The sequence below is a fragment of the Ambystoma mexicanum genome, chromosome 3q (genome assembly GCF_040938575.1).
Source record: "Ambystoma mexicanum isolate Mex_15411 chromosome 3q, UKY_AmexF1_1, whole genome shotgun sequence".
Classification (NCBI taxonomy): domain Eukaryota; kingdom Metazoa; phylum Chordata; class Amphibia; order Caudata; family Ambystomatidae; genus Ambystoma; species Ambystoma mexicanum.
In genome coordinates this window covers 606,087,161-606,101,937 of record NC_090926.1, presented here as the reverse complement: position 1 = coordinate 606,101,937, position 14,777 = coordinate 606,087,161, and the positions used below count along the sequence as shown (strand labels likewise).

The 14,777-nt window shown below is 43.3% G+C and overlaps 1 protein-coding gene across 2 annotated transcripts in view; it reads left to right on the top strand.

The window, feature by feature from the left end:
* Positions 1-14,777, top strand: part of GAS7 (growth arrest specific 7) — a 1,527,668-nt gene that overhangs the window by 929,974 nt on the left and 582,917 nt on the right. For both annotated transcript variants that reach the window (XM_069654478.1, XM_069654479.1), the window contains exon 3: positions 14,351-14,428. In XM_069654478.1, the coding sequence (XP_069510579.1) occupies positions 14,351-14,428 (78 nt within the window). The remainder of the gene's footprint in view (positions 1-14,350; positions 14,429-14,777) is intronic.

The following is a 14,777-nucleotide window of genomic DNA, read 5'->3' as shown; positions in this document are numbered from 1 at the left end:
AACAGTCAGAGCTAGAAATGGAAAGGATACCTGTTCTATTTCTATGCTGGGGGGGCTCTAGAAATAGGGGAAAAAAACGATGTCTAGTGCCAGCAACCTGCCGGTTCTACAAATTCTAGCACACAAGGATGCTTCCGCTGAAGATATAACATCTGTATTATGTTTCTAGTACAGGGCCTGCTCTTGCTATAGATGGAAAACATTTTTTTTCAATTTCTAAACTAAGCATGTACATGAGAGAAAACATAGTCCTTGGGCTGACAACCTACTTTCCCCGGCTGGGACTTTTTCGTCTTTGTACCTTTGAAGTTTTTAAGCCATATCTAGCTGCCGTTCGAGTGGTTTATTACGACGGTGATACATTCTTCAAATTCAGTAATTTACTTTTTAAACAGACCATTTTTTTTTGTAGATTTGCAAAGGCACCTTTTTTTACACATGGCGCAGCTAATATTTCTTTCTTTAATTCAACTTTTCATCTCCAGCAGATTCACATACTGCCATGCAGCTATAATTATTCTGTTGAATGCTGGAGTTGTTCTGCAGCAAGGATACATTGGAACAGGCATTGCTCAGCTATTTCAAGTCTTTCTGTGAACAGCTGAGTTTTGGATACTTTTGCAAAAGAAATTAACGTGTTTCCCGTGTAAAATGAAAACAAAGCCCCTGGTTGATATTTTTTTTTTCAGAGTTGTTTTGACAGGGCTTGTCAATTCAGAATAAGGCCCGATTTAGCGGAGCACAAGGACTTCTCCTCGGCCTGGTAGGGTTTATTAATCACAGTGGCTTTCCTGAATGGAAGAATTTAACATCAGGCAGCATTTTTAAAGGGTGAAAAGCTTCATTTTAAAAGAGATTTTTGGGGTTTTTAACAAGGCCATACTGCCTATTTCACTTAATTCCAGGTTAAATGTGTATACTCTGTCCCTCCCCGCTTGAAATGTCTGTGGCAGGGTGGTGAAGCAATTTTTTTGGTGGTTGTCAAAACGGAATTTTTAGATCCTGGCGCGCACAGGAGTCAGCGCAGCCATTTTGCTGTTTCTTGCACCAATGCAGCACAGTGATGTGGGCAATGCATTGAGTGGGTCAATATATCCCACAGGATGTCCAAGAAATGCATTTAGCAAAGAAAAACATTTAAAAATACTGCATAGGTAAATCTGTGATCCGTCTTATTTGAAATAATTTCATTGGATTACTTTTTGGTCTCTGAGGCCACAGGCAAGTGATCTTGATTCATTTATTTATTTATTTATTGTGCATTCGTAAGGCGCTTATACATCAAGAAAATTGTGTTTCAAAGTACCCACAGGGCAGCAGGGAGGGAACATGGGAACGAAAGGCAAATATACTAACGAGAAAGCAAGAGGTGTACCTACTAGGCCTTGTGAGCATTCAGAACATGAAAGTGCAGATGGTGATGGTAGCTAAAATAAACTGAACTGAAATAAAGATAATGCAGTTAGATTTGGATTTATGAGTAACTATTAATGCAAATATCTTTTTCTTGGACTTACCTTTTCTAATTGTTGCTACACATTTTGAGATTGTTTAAATTAATGGAGGTGGTGTGTAAGTGTCCCCAGTTTCACTGTACTTTTTGCTAGTGTGGCCAATGTACTATTAATAAAACACTTTATCTCTCTGTGCCCTAATATGTAAACCTATGTAAACTAGTATAACCTAATCATGTAGACACCAGCTGTGCCATAAGCTTTGAGGACGATGCCAATTGCATGTCACAACCTCCTTCCTTATGTGATCCTCACTTCTCTAATGCACTAGTTGAGACATTCCAAGTGGCACTGCCTCGACCACTACCGACAATCCCCCCCTCACCCTCTCATCATCTATTTCTTTTCATCAGCAGTGACGGTTTATTGATTAAACTTCATTGCCATTTAGGGGCTAGAAGCAGAGCGCCATGACTCACCAGTACTGTTGGCTTAAGGGGATAATTTTGGAATTAAGATAATTTGTGTTTGAAGAAGGCACATATTGTGGGGTGCAAATTCGGCCCCACAGTGACAGAGACTAAGAGGCCATGCAAGACCCTATTGTTATGATGAACCTGGCTGATGTTGAGACCCATTGGAAAATATGCATGTCAATCTAAAACATTGTTTTCCGACATAAGGCCTAGTGAATGAACAAAAATGGGTCTCTTTCAACTTTACCAAAGTGAACAAAAGTGTGCCTGGAAACCTAAAGCTGCTCAATGTGCCCAATGCAGTTCAAAAGACATGTGTTGCATGAACTGCGAAAAGCCACAAATTGACCTGAAAAGACGGACAGTAGCATGTTACATTGACTTCAATGCAGCACAAGACTGTGATCCAGAAATCTAAAGTGAATTCAAACACTTTGCATTTGTCACAAATAAAAACACGTACATTGTTTAAAAATAAACACTGGTTTCCCATGGTAAACGTTGACCTGTGTGTGAACAATGCAGAAAGGGACACTCATGCATTTTCAACCAGTTTATTAAAGAAAAACTTTACTCATGGACTGCAGCCCCAGATGGAGTACAAAATATTACATGTTAAAAACATTGGACCTCATTACGAGGTCAGCGGTAACCCTCCGGTGTGACCGGCGGGTTGCAGCCGACCCCATAACACCGGATCAGCCACCTGGCTTCCCGGTGCCACCAGGACATTACAAGTCTCGGCGGAGCAGGAAGTCAGGTGGCAGATCTTGTAAATCCCAATTCCAATGGAGTCCCATCGCTGACAGTGCCAGTGCTACCATGCCAACTTGGCCTGCCCTGGGCTGCTGTGCCCGGCAGGTTCAGAACTGCTGGGTGCAGTGGCCCCGGCAGGCAGACTCATAGTGTGGCGGTCCGGAAACAAGGTTGCTGGTAAACTTACCAGCACCCTTGTTTCTGGACTGCCACACTTGTAATGAGGCCTATTGCATCAATTTAAAATACTATCCTTCAAAATTATGGATGCAGTTACTTTCCCTCACTGACCTAAAAGGTCTGTGCCTCTGTAACTTTGACCTGAAGAATTTTGGACTGGGCCCAGCAGGAAAACAGGTCTGGTTTTCAGCTTAAAAGGCAAAGAAATAGAGACTTAGATCGAATTGTAGAAAATTCAGATAAGGCAGCCAACAGAAATGACCTTTTAGGGCTATCTTGCCTCTCAGCACCACTAAAGGATCTTCAAAGACTGGGTAGAAACAGGCATTACTGATAAGCAGATGTTCAAGTAACATGTTTCTGAGGAAAACTGAACTGTGTGGATTTGTTTGGAATATGAAACTACGACTCTCCATATTATGTCTTGCCATTTGATTAACAATGGACTGTGTCTTCCTTAATAACAGGAGAACTGTGTGTAGCAATGAGCTCAACCAAGACTCATATTAAAGATCACAAATGCCATGTGTGTAACTTAATGTAGAGAAGACAATGGGGTTGTGACACTCATAATAATCAGAAAAATCAAAAATTTGGTTAGCTGATAGAAAGAAACATGTATGTGTGCTTTGTGAAGTTTGATGTTAATAAATATTTCAGCTCATGAGTAAACCATGAAAAATAATAGCTCCTCGCAGGAAGGTCATGCATTGATAAAATGAGTGTTCCCCGATTTGTCATAAATTGTGGAATTCAAATATATATATATGTATATATATGTTTATGCAGTTATCTGAAAAGAGAAGATAGTTGCCATGTAGTGAGATTCTAAGAAAGACAAATATGTAAAAAAAAATAGTTATTTGAAATGTTGCAGTTCTCTCCTCCCCATTAGCCAGACCTCCTAAAACTCCTAGTCCTATTTGCTGGCAGTAGACAGATTGGTGAGAGGGGGAGGAAGAGAGGTGTCCAATCCGTAGTGTGGGAGTATTCATAATATGTAAGTATCATCAGCACTATATAATATCAGTGTTCAAGCTAAAGAGAGAGAAGGACAAAAGAAGAGGGCAGACAGAAAAACTAAGACTGACAACAAAAGAGAGCTGACGAAAAAAGGAAGGCTAACATCCAAGAGAGCAGATAGACAGGTGACCCTGTGACACTTGCTGGGGACTTCTGCCAGGAAGCTGGGAGCCCTATATGAGAGAGAGACCTGTGGCTGGCGGGACCTTGCTGTGAATAGAGACCAGAGGTGTGCGTTGCCTACCTATTCCCAAAAGAGGGTCTGACCTCCTGAGCTGAGCATAAAGATCTCCTATGTAAACAGACACATCCCCAAAGCTATCCATTGTGTTGCGAACCACCTGCCTTAATCATTTCCATTTAATTGTGGGTCATGGGGTGAAAATGTGTAGTCCCTTAGCACATTTAATTAAAGTTAATTCAATGAATTCCCATATAGAAAAGATCACGGGACGATTTGTGTTACAGTTCAAAACTAACACATTTCATGCCCAGTGTGTTACAGCCATTATAGTCAATAAAGTTATTGGGTGACTCTATTTTCTTGTAACCCCTGACTTCCTTACAGAAGTGGGGTGTCTTTAATCCCAAAACAAGAATACCTAAAACTCTGCCTTTCAAGTGAATGTCGTGTGTGTTAAACAAATTGTCCCTTTAATTCTGTACAAGAATCAAGAATCCCAAAGCCCTGCATTCCATTTGAATGTGTGTTCCCCAAATTATTTTTCCATTGAGTTCATTTCCTAAACATTGCCTTTCAAATCAAAAGCCCAAGCAAAATTCCTATTATATTCCCACTCCCTGTACCTTGCCTTCAAACCAAAGGGGTCTTATATAACTGATGCCTGGGGGTGGGGGCTGTTGGGAGAAAAGAGCATTGTTATAAACCAAGCAACCAATTTGTGTTTTTAAAGTTTCCTATCTGATAATGTGCAAATAAATCCTGTTTGTTTTGACTTAAAAATCAACTTGTGTTTGTTGTGGTAACTGAAAGTCTATCAAGAAATACATGTCAGTCAACTGGTGGAAGTAATTTGAATCTGTGATTGTGTGGGCCACTGAGTTGGTGGCTTATGTTATTGTGATTTGTTTATTATTTGTGGTAGAAATTTAAATAAACATAAACTATTATTTCTATACACCGGCCTGGTTCCTAGCTTATTGGTGATACCCGAGAGTATCTGCTGAATGGTGTTATACAGGTTGGAAGCCTAACCTAGTTTGAATCTGCGAAGTGCTTTGTTGTGGGAGGAGGGCACTTCCAGAGTCGAAAGTGACCGTTCAATAAACCGTGACAGGATTACAAAACAAACTGTGGTTATGCAGAGGATGTTCCGTCCTGATGCACCTAGGTCTATAGAAAACATTCAAACATTGGTGTCTCCATTCGTCCAACTACCATGCTTAGATGTGGCACCCAGATATGGCATCCAGAGGCCCCCCCTTATCAAAAAGCTGCACGTTATACATCACGTTATACATCACAGCAGTACAAGGCCCTGTTAAAAGTGAATTTGGCAACAATGGTGGCTATGTGCAGTGCTAGTAGAGCACCAGGTCTTTTTCTGTTGTCCTGGATCTGATCTTAACCCTAGCATTAGCCATAAACCTTACTCTGATCCTGGCCTGAAAATATAGCCTTTATCTGGCTATTAACACATAAAATTATCCCAAGATTTCCCTAATCTTTCTCTAACGCTAACCTTACCATAATACTAACTTTTCCTAATGTACCTCTAACATTGTACCCTTCCTCTACATTTGTCACCTGATTCTATGATTTTAATTTCCATTAGTACCCAGCGGGGGGGGCTCCCAGCCAATGAGAAGCCTAGAAACAGGGTCCTTATCACACAGGGAAAGACTACACTCCAAGCCTTCACGAAGAGGAATGCCGCCATCTTCCCTCAGTACGACCAAATGTAAGTGTACTCCTCGTGCATCCTGCCCCTTTCGCCCACCCCAACACCCTTTTCCATATATCTGAACCCCTCCCTGCCCAAACCCCACTTACCTGCGCTCCTCTGTCCTTCATTGGTGCCGGGAACAGGACTGTTTCCAGCGCATCTCCGCCTTACGATTAGCCACCATGGAAAGAAAGAAGGGAATACTCAGTCCCTTCTCCCCTTTCCATGGTGGCCATTTTGTTTGTTTTTTTTTCATTAATGTTAATGGCCGCTGTCCCTTGTGCCCAATCCCTTAGCGGGCATGTTTTTCTTTTTTTTTCTCTGAGTCCAGAAATGGTTTCAAAGCTGTTCTTAGCGCGAGAAAAAAATGCTTTTAGTACCCCGCTCTGACTTGCCGGGGTACTAATAAGAATAGAACCCTAGGAGGGAGGCATTACTGGTCTGGTAATGTCCCCAGGGCTTCATTTAAGCTCTTGCTTCACTTGAGCTTGTAAATTTCACCCCAGGGGCTAACCAAACCAGTAATGCCCCCCTCCTCAGGTTCTATTGCTTCATTGACATTGTTTTACAGTTAAATGTTGCATTGAGGCGTGATTTTGGTTCAGCAAAATAAATGATATGAAAGGATATTGCTTCTTCCATATTCCTACAGTGCATTTGATGATGAATAATTTGATTTGCCGCTCAGTTTTTTGTTCTTCCATTTTGCTTTGTCTTCTGTTATGGGGGCAGAGTGGATGCATTTTTAACTTCATTACAATATTTCTTCATTGTCTTGGGAGGATAGCTCCGGGGCAACGTGTTGGCCTTGGAAGCAAGACTACACGGAGCACCACAGGTACGATCCCTGGGTCCGTGCTTAGAAACCTCTGGGTATTAAGCGCGTTATAAATAACCTATCATATTGCATGAGTTTTTCCAACATTTTAGTGAAACATGCCACAATTGCAATTGGCTGTGTGGCCTATACATTGTACCAGATTTCTCAAAAATGAAGATGAAATAAGATGTACCTTAAACATCCATGGATACCCTGTAGCAGGGTATTCAGAGGTTGGACTGTGAGAGCTTACAGAAGTCGAAGGAGCTAAACACACATGAAAGATTTAGATAGATACAGAATGGAATGGAATGGAATGGTCTCGGGAGGCTTGCCTTGGGAGCAAGGCGACACGAGGCAACACGGGTTCGATTCCCGGGTCCGTGCTTAGAAACCTCTGGGTATTAAGCGCGTTATAAATAGCCTATCATATCAATGAGGAGTAGGGTTGCAAAAGGGCATTGGTGAAGAGGAGCGGAAATTGGTGTTAAATATGCATTAAAGATTTGTGATGGTAATGGAGGGGCTGAGCAATATAGATGGAGTTTGTGATGGTTTAGAGACCAGTGTAAAAAAGAAAAGCATGGCGCTAACTAGAAAGGTCAAATGCTTCGATAAATGTTGACAGCTGTTGGAAAAAGGAGTACATCATGTGCATTGAACATTCTATGACAAGACGGAGGCGAGCATTATGCTTATCTCTTTAATTTGCCACCAACATAGCAATTCAACTTTTAATAAACTTTTACAAATATAAATGTTTCTTTGCTTCCATGAAAAAACGAGATCTTTAGTTTTAAAGTTTAGAGTCTTTGTAGAGACTCTTCCCTGGTCTCCTACAAGTCCCATGAGCCTCCTGGTGCTCAGTAGTCCTTCCTCCACCAATCTGGAGTCTGACACCCCTATAAGGACTCTCCACACTAGGTCCTTTCCTCTTTCTTTGCTTGCCGCAACAACTGAGTCTGTATAACCGTCCAACATCAACTTTCCCCTTGAGACAACTGGGGACGCAGTTTGCTATACAAAAAGTCCAACGGGACAACTGATTTTGCTTCCATTAGAACCCGGCATCTTCATGCATGCTTCTGTTTGTCTCCTACGAGAAACAGAGAAATAACAATGAGGGGGGAATGCGATGTACTGATAAACAGCTTTGGTACCAAATACTTTCAATAGCATAATAACTTCATCGCATTCATCTGGGTGGGATATAATGCTCGCCTCCTAGTCTTTAATAGAATCAAGGCTGACCAGTGCAGTTAGCATGGGCAATCTTCATTCTATGACAAGACGGAGGCGAGCATTATGCTTGTTCAAAGCTCTGAACCACCCTACTAGCCTTCTCTGAAACTGACTTAAAATAGAAAGTCTTAAAGGTGGATTCTGACGACCAATCTGCTACTTTCATAATGTCTTGCAAGGACACACCTACGGAGAAAGCTCTAGAAGCCATGGCGCCTCACCCATCTGCTGCTTTCATAATGTCTTGCAAGGACACACCTACGGAGAAAGCTCTAGAAGCCATGGCGCCTCACCCATCTGCTGCTTTCATAATGTCTTGCAAGGACACACCTACGGAGAAAGCTCTAGAAGCCATGGCGCCTCACCCATCTAGCAATTGTCGCAGTAGCCACTGCATGGTGAGGTTTCCTGCGCGCTGTTAGTAATTGGGTAACGCCTTGGCTTTCACGTCTGAAACTCTCCTGCATGCTGTTAGGCAGAGTAACATCGCTAACTTCCCAGAAAGCTGGGATCTGGACAGTTGGCAGTTTTCTGGCCAGCTAGAAAACAATCTGAGAACATCACGGACGTCCCATAGAGAAACATACTTGGGCTCTGGCGGCCTCTTCATCTTGAATCCGCTCAAAAGCCTGTGGACTGCCGGGTGTTTACCTACTGGTGCTCCTTACACTTTCACATGTCCTGCAGATAACGCTGACCTATAGACTCCCAAGGTCCTGTACGCGCACCCTTCGAGAAATTTGCCTGCTAAGAAATTTAGGACGTGTACTATAGGTGCAGAAACTGGATCCAACTGTAAGGTTGAGCACCATCTAGTCCAGGCATCCCATGCCGAACTATAGCTTCTAAAGGTGGAAGGCGCCCAGGAATCTCTGATACAGTTCGCAGCGATCTGTGAAATTCCTGGCAGTTCCCATCTCTCCCTGAAATTCGGCAGGCTATGAACTGCAGGGAGCCCGCCTCTATCAGAGGATGGCTCTGGCCGGTTGGGCTGAGGAGGAGATCTGGCCGATGAGGAATCTTCCTCGGGAAATCCGAGGAAAGTTCCATCGCTACTGGGAACCAAGGCTGAGATTTCCAACGGCGAACCACTAGAAATAGCTCTGCCTGGTCTCTGCGAACCTTCGCTAGAAGTCTCGTGATCATTATGAAGGGTGGAAACGCGTAGTGCACTGCTCCCGCCCATGACTGGAGGAATGCATCTGTCCCTGCTGCCCCCGGGTCCATCCTCCAGCTGAAGTATTTGGCTGTCTGAGCATTCAGTCTGGATGCGAACAGATCTGTGTGTAATGGACCCCATAATTGATCTAATTTGAGGAAAACTTGGGGAAGCAGCTTCCAGTCGCTGGAATCTGTCAGGTACCTGGAATTCCAGTCTGCCACTTCGTTTTGGGCTCCTGGAAGGTACTCCGCCGCTACTGCTATCTGGTGTTTAAGGCAGTAGTGCCAGAAATCTTTTGCTAGTTCCGCTAGCATTCTCGATCTGGTACCTCCTAGTTGGTTTATGTATCGTACTGCGGAGATGTTGTCCATCTTCAGCAGCACTGAACATTTGACTCTGTCTTTTGTGAAAGTTCTGACTGCAAAGGAGCCTGCTAGAAGCTTGAGACAGTTTATGTGGAGCTGTAACTCGTTCTCTGACCATCTCCCTCCTGTTTCTAATTGCCCACACCTTGCTCCCCATCCGGCTCTGCTCGCGTCGGATTCTATAGTAATATCTGGAACATCGCCGAAGATGGCTCGACCGTTCCAGGCTTCCATGTTTTGCAGCCACCAGTGAAGCTCTGAAATTGCCTCGCTGTCTAAGGTAACTAGCTGATGGTATCCTAAACCTCCTTGCAGGTGTTTGATCTTGAGTCTCTGGAGGGCTCTGTAATGGAGGGGCCCTGGGAAAATCGCTTGGATAGAAGCTGCTAGAAGTCCCACTATTCTGGCTAGATATCGTAGCGAGATGGTCTTTTTTGCTAGGACTGACTTGATCTCCTTCCTTATTGCTTTTACTTTCTGGTTCGGAAGTTCCAGAGTTGCTTTTACTGTGTCTATGGTGAAACCTAGGAATTCCATAATGCTCGCCTCCTAGTCTTTAATAGAATCAAGACTGACCAGTGCAGTTAGCATAGGCAATCTTCATTATCTCGGATGTTTTGAATCAGATACCCTAAGAAGTATAAGCAAATTGTTGCAAAATGTGAAGCTTCATTGGAAATTACATGGCAACACTTTATGAAATTAAACTTTAATTTGCTTGAGTTTTGAAATCAATATTTCTGTAGTACAAGCTGTGTTCGTCTTTGATTCGTCGCTTTTCGGACACAATATGTAGAAACAGGCTCTGGTCTTTGGGCATTCTCGTATTTTTGTTCTCTTATTTTCAGGGAATGATGCTATTATTTATTTATCTGAAGTATTGCTCTGCATTTCACAGACTCCATATTTCTTGTTGGCAATGTTTGGCAAATAACTGCATGTTTTAACGCCGTAAAATACCACACTTTCTGTTCATGGTTGGGGGGGGAAAACTACCCCATGTAAAAGCACAAAAAGGCACCATAAATCCGTTCTTGCCTAAAAGCTCATCTTTTTTCCTCCCTCTCTAATGGATTTCTTATACTTTTAGTTTGTCATCTGTATCATAACATATATTGTTTTGAAGTGTTATATTTCAATTGTATGTTTTGTCAAATGTGCCTTATAAAGATAGATATTTGTGGGTTTCCATTTCTCATTTTTGGCTTTACAAAGGTAAACTCAGGTAATTATGGGAAAAAATCTAATGTTCCTGGAAAAGCTGTCCTTTGTTCATCACTGACCTGGAACAAGAACATTGCAGGCGCCTAAGGGAGGAACCGGGAAGAAATAGTATGGCAATTGCCCCAATACCCACATGCCACGCTGTTGCGTCTGTGCACTTTGGAGTGGATGATGTCAGAATGTATGTGATGTCATGGGTGGAATGAATGTGTCAGTGTAGAATGTTATGCTGTGTAAAATGATGCCCTGCCCCTGGGTTCCAATGGTGTCATTTGGAAAGGTGTAGCGTGGGTGGTGGCCCTGCTGGGTCCTCTTGATGTACTTATTGATATGAACTTAAAGTAACTAATTGCAACGACCTACCTGTGGTGCAATATATCCTACTTTACTGCCAGGCGACGAGTTGGCCCAAGGAGGGAACCGGAAATGGACTCTAGCATGCTGAAGGGAAGCTGTGGTGCGGGGATCAGACAACCCTGAACCCGCCTCCCTCCAGAGAAAGTTCCACCACTCTGGGCCACCGACCATGAGTTTGGAGGGCAGCAGGAAAGGTTGTGGTTACCCAGAGCTGTGCTGCAGCAGTGACGCTGAATATAATGGACTGGAAGCGCTCTGAAGGATATAACAGGTTTTCTAGGGGCAGTGCTGAACCTCCGGGCAGGTCATGGTGGAAGGACGACAGCTGAGAACCTGCTATGATGAGCCTCTGAACGGGCCCAAGAAAATATGTTATAAAGTAATGTGGCCAGCAATGAAGATTGTGTTTGAAGTGCTTGAGAAAGAAACGGATAGATGGAGACAATGTGAGGAAAGCCATTGTGATTGAGCAGGGCACGCTTCGTCGGAGAAAGCGCAGTCACACTTGCCATGGAATGCAGGGCCGAAGCTCCGCACTCTTTCGCTTTCAAAATAAAATGATGAAGTCAGGAGATGGCAAAGTGAACATGAACGGGCATGTGGAAGAGAGTAGGGCGAGAAAATGTGAGTGCATGTGAATTGTATCTGTCTTCTTGGTGCACTTCAGAGCTGTCATGGGTGAAGGAATGTGTGGATGTGGAATGCTCTGCTATGTGGAATGATGATCTACGGTTTATAGTCATTTTCTCGAATGCAAAAATGTCGAAAGTCATTTTTTTGAAAAAATAATGTCGGAAAAAAAATGTCGAATTTTTTTTAATACGTTTTTTTATTCGAAATGGGGGGGTCCCCCCCAACCCCCCTTTTTTTTTTTTTTACCCATTTTTTTTTTACTCCCTGACCCCAAAATAAGTATATCATTAAAAAAAAAAGGAATTTGACTTTTTTTTTCGACATTATTGACCACCATGCTCTACCACTTGGTTCCAACTGTGTACGTTGGAAAGATGCAGCCTGGCCGGTGGGCACCAGTGGGTCTTCTCACCCTATGTACTTATTGATATGAACTTTATAAAGTAACTTATGGCAAACAGCTGCGGCTCCAGGAATCCCACTTGCAACACAAACTAACCTGGCCCCTGCCCTTAACTAGGGAGATCCCTATTTGGTTTAGTGAACTGAATCACTGGGAATAGAATGCTCTGTGCAGCTAAGAAACAGAAGAGTGTGCAGGCCCAATGTGTAGAACATTGGATTGAATACAAACTAACTTGCTCCACAGTATACTCTGACAGGCAAACTTTCCTCGAAGCAAGGATAATGGAACAGGGGCAGCTAATACACGTTGAGACCCTTTAAAAATGCGGGCAGGATTACAGGAAATCCTGTCACAACTCAAATGCTTTTAATCCAAAATAGACTCCATGGCTATGCACTTTTCCAGCAGCAGGAGAAATGGGCAATCGGAAATCAGAATTGCCTTAGAAACTGTAACGCGCAATTTGTTTCAAGACGGACTCCCAAAGAGGAAGATTTCAGAGCAGAGAGGGGAATGTTAGGTTAGGTAGCCTTTGTTGAAGTTCTGAACTGCTCTTCGCGTGACCTGTGCATGTACTGAGGCATCCTGGACTGGCATTCCCCTAGAGAATCTAGACATGCATTGCATGGTGTGGGTGAGGGGGTCACAGGTGAGCATGATGCATTCAGTCCATCAAGTACCGCTCCCAAGAGGAACATAAGAATAGTGCATGAGAGACTATATGAAATCGCATCTAGTTAACTTAATGCAGCTGGTTGCAGCTGTGGGCTCTGCATCAAGGAAACATGCATTTCAGTTAATTTAAAATATTTCCAAATAACTTCCTCTTCCAACTAGGACCTTCAGGAGAATGCAAAGCGTTGCACGTTTCAATGATCAATTTCTTTATTTTTGTTTTTTTGTTTTTTTGTTTTTTTGTTTTGTTATAGCCATGGCACCGTGATCTTTGTCTTATTTTGGCAAATCGCATATTATTTCACAAATCCATTTCTATAGAATAAATAATTTTTTTCCTTCAGAAAGATGTTGAGAATCTCAGAATGAAACCAAAATCAAATCCACCAACCTACAAGCAATTCACAAACAATATACTAGGACGATCACGTGTGTCAAATGTAAAGTACACGACTGCACCCACAAGAGCATTATGAAGGATACGTCTGATGAGCAGGTGTTTTGCCCATCTCTCACCGTAATTGATCTGGAACACTTGGTGCGTATAAGCTTAGTCCATATGGCAGGCTGTGTTCATTGTTCCAAGGGATGAGCTTCAGGACCATCCTGATTGAGGTTACATGCAGTGAGGTGCCCTCGAATCCCCCTTCCCCCGCCGTTATCTCCTGAGAACAATGTCAAGGGCAGCACAGGCAGGCATCTTCTCACTCGGCGACCACCGAGTCGAGTGGTTGTGCAGTGCTTGAATTATTAATATGGAACAGATTGGGCCTCATTATAAGTTTGCTGGCAACCTCACCGGCATCCTTGTTTCCAGACCGGCAAACTCCATTTCTGCCTATCATGGCCGATGTGCCCGACAGGTCAGACCCTGCCGGGCACTGCGGTCATGGTAGGCAAACCATTCACGGAAGCACCGGCACTGTTGGCAACAGTGCCGGTGCTTCCGAGGCCCCACTCCCATAGAGTCCGGAACGGGGACGTACATTTTACTGGCACCTGATTTCTCGGGTTGCCGGACTTGGAATCTCCCGGTGGCATCGGGAAGTCAGGCGCCAGTAAAATATTACGAGGCCGGCGGCAACCCGCCGGTAGCACTGGCAGGGTTACTGCCGGACTCGTAAAGAGGCCCATTGTCTTTCCATTAGTCTTTTCATTTTCATTAGCACTGCTGAATATCAGAAATTGAATGCACAAATTGTACTGCACACTTTTGTTTGAACCAGAAATCCAACGCATTAGCTATTGAGAGAGGCAGGACAAGCGTTGAAAACAGCTAGCTGCATGGAAGCAGAAAAATACAACAGTGACTGTTAAATTCTCAGGCTTAATAAAGTGTAAAGCTTCAAAAAAGCATTACAGACTAATGATGTGTTTGATGTGCAGCAAGACAAGGCTTGTTCTTTTGCCTATTTTTCCTGAGAGAACACATGTGAGTGTTATGTTATACACATTCTGAATGTAAGGTTAGTTTTTTGAAACCCCAGTAAATTAAATTATCTACAGAAAAAAAAGAAGAAAAAAAGAGAGAGAGAGATAGGCAGGACAATGCTGTCTTCTCCATTTTCTTTTGTAAACGATAAAAGCAGATGATTTGTCTTATTTTGGATTTACAATGATGCTAGTGGAGGGTGAGAAAAATGACTGTCATTTCCCTTCTCTTTGAACAGAGACGACGTGGGAGAGGCCTATGGGCTCACCTGGCGCCCCTCAGAGCCCTTTGACGCAGAAGATGCCATTGCCCGCAGGTAGGCTCCAGCAGGAATTTGCCAAGAGAGAATGCATCTGTTTCATAAATTAGAAAGCTGAGTGTGGACAAAGGGACAAAGCCTTAAACCTGTCGGCCTTACATTTCACAGCTCACATCCAGAGCCAATTTGTAGTCGTGCACGTCACATTTTAGAAACGTAAATGTGGAAGTGGGGTAATTGTTTCTCTCTCGCCCCACCCCGTGCCTTTTTCTTTCACACACACACACACACACACAAAAGGCTGGTCTGTGGCGTGCAAGCACTGAAACCGTTACCATGACAATCACCCCCTCCCCCCGAGGTAGCCACACGAGTGTTTCTTAAGTGTTGCAATCGCAAAGCTTCC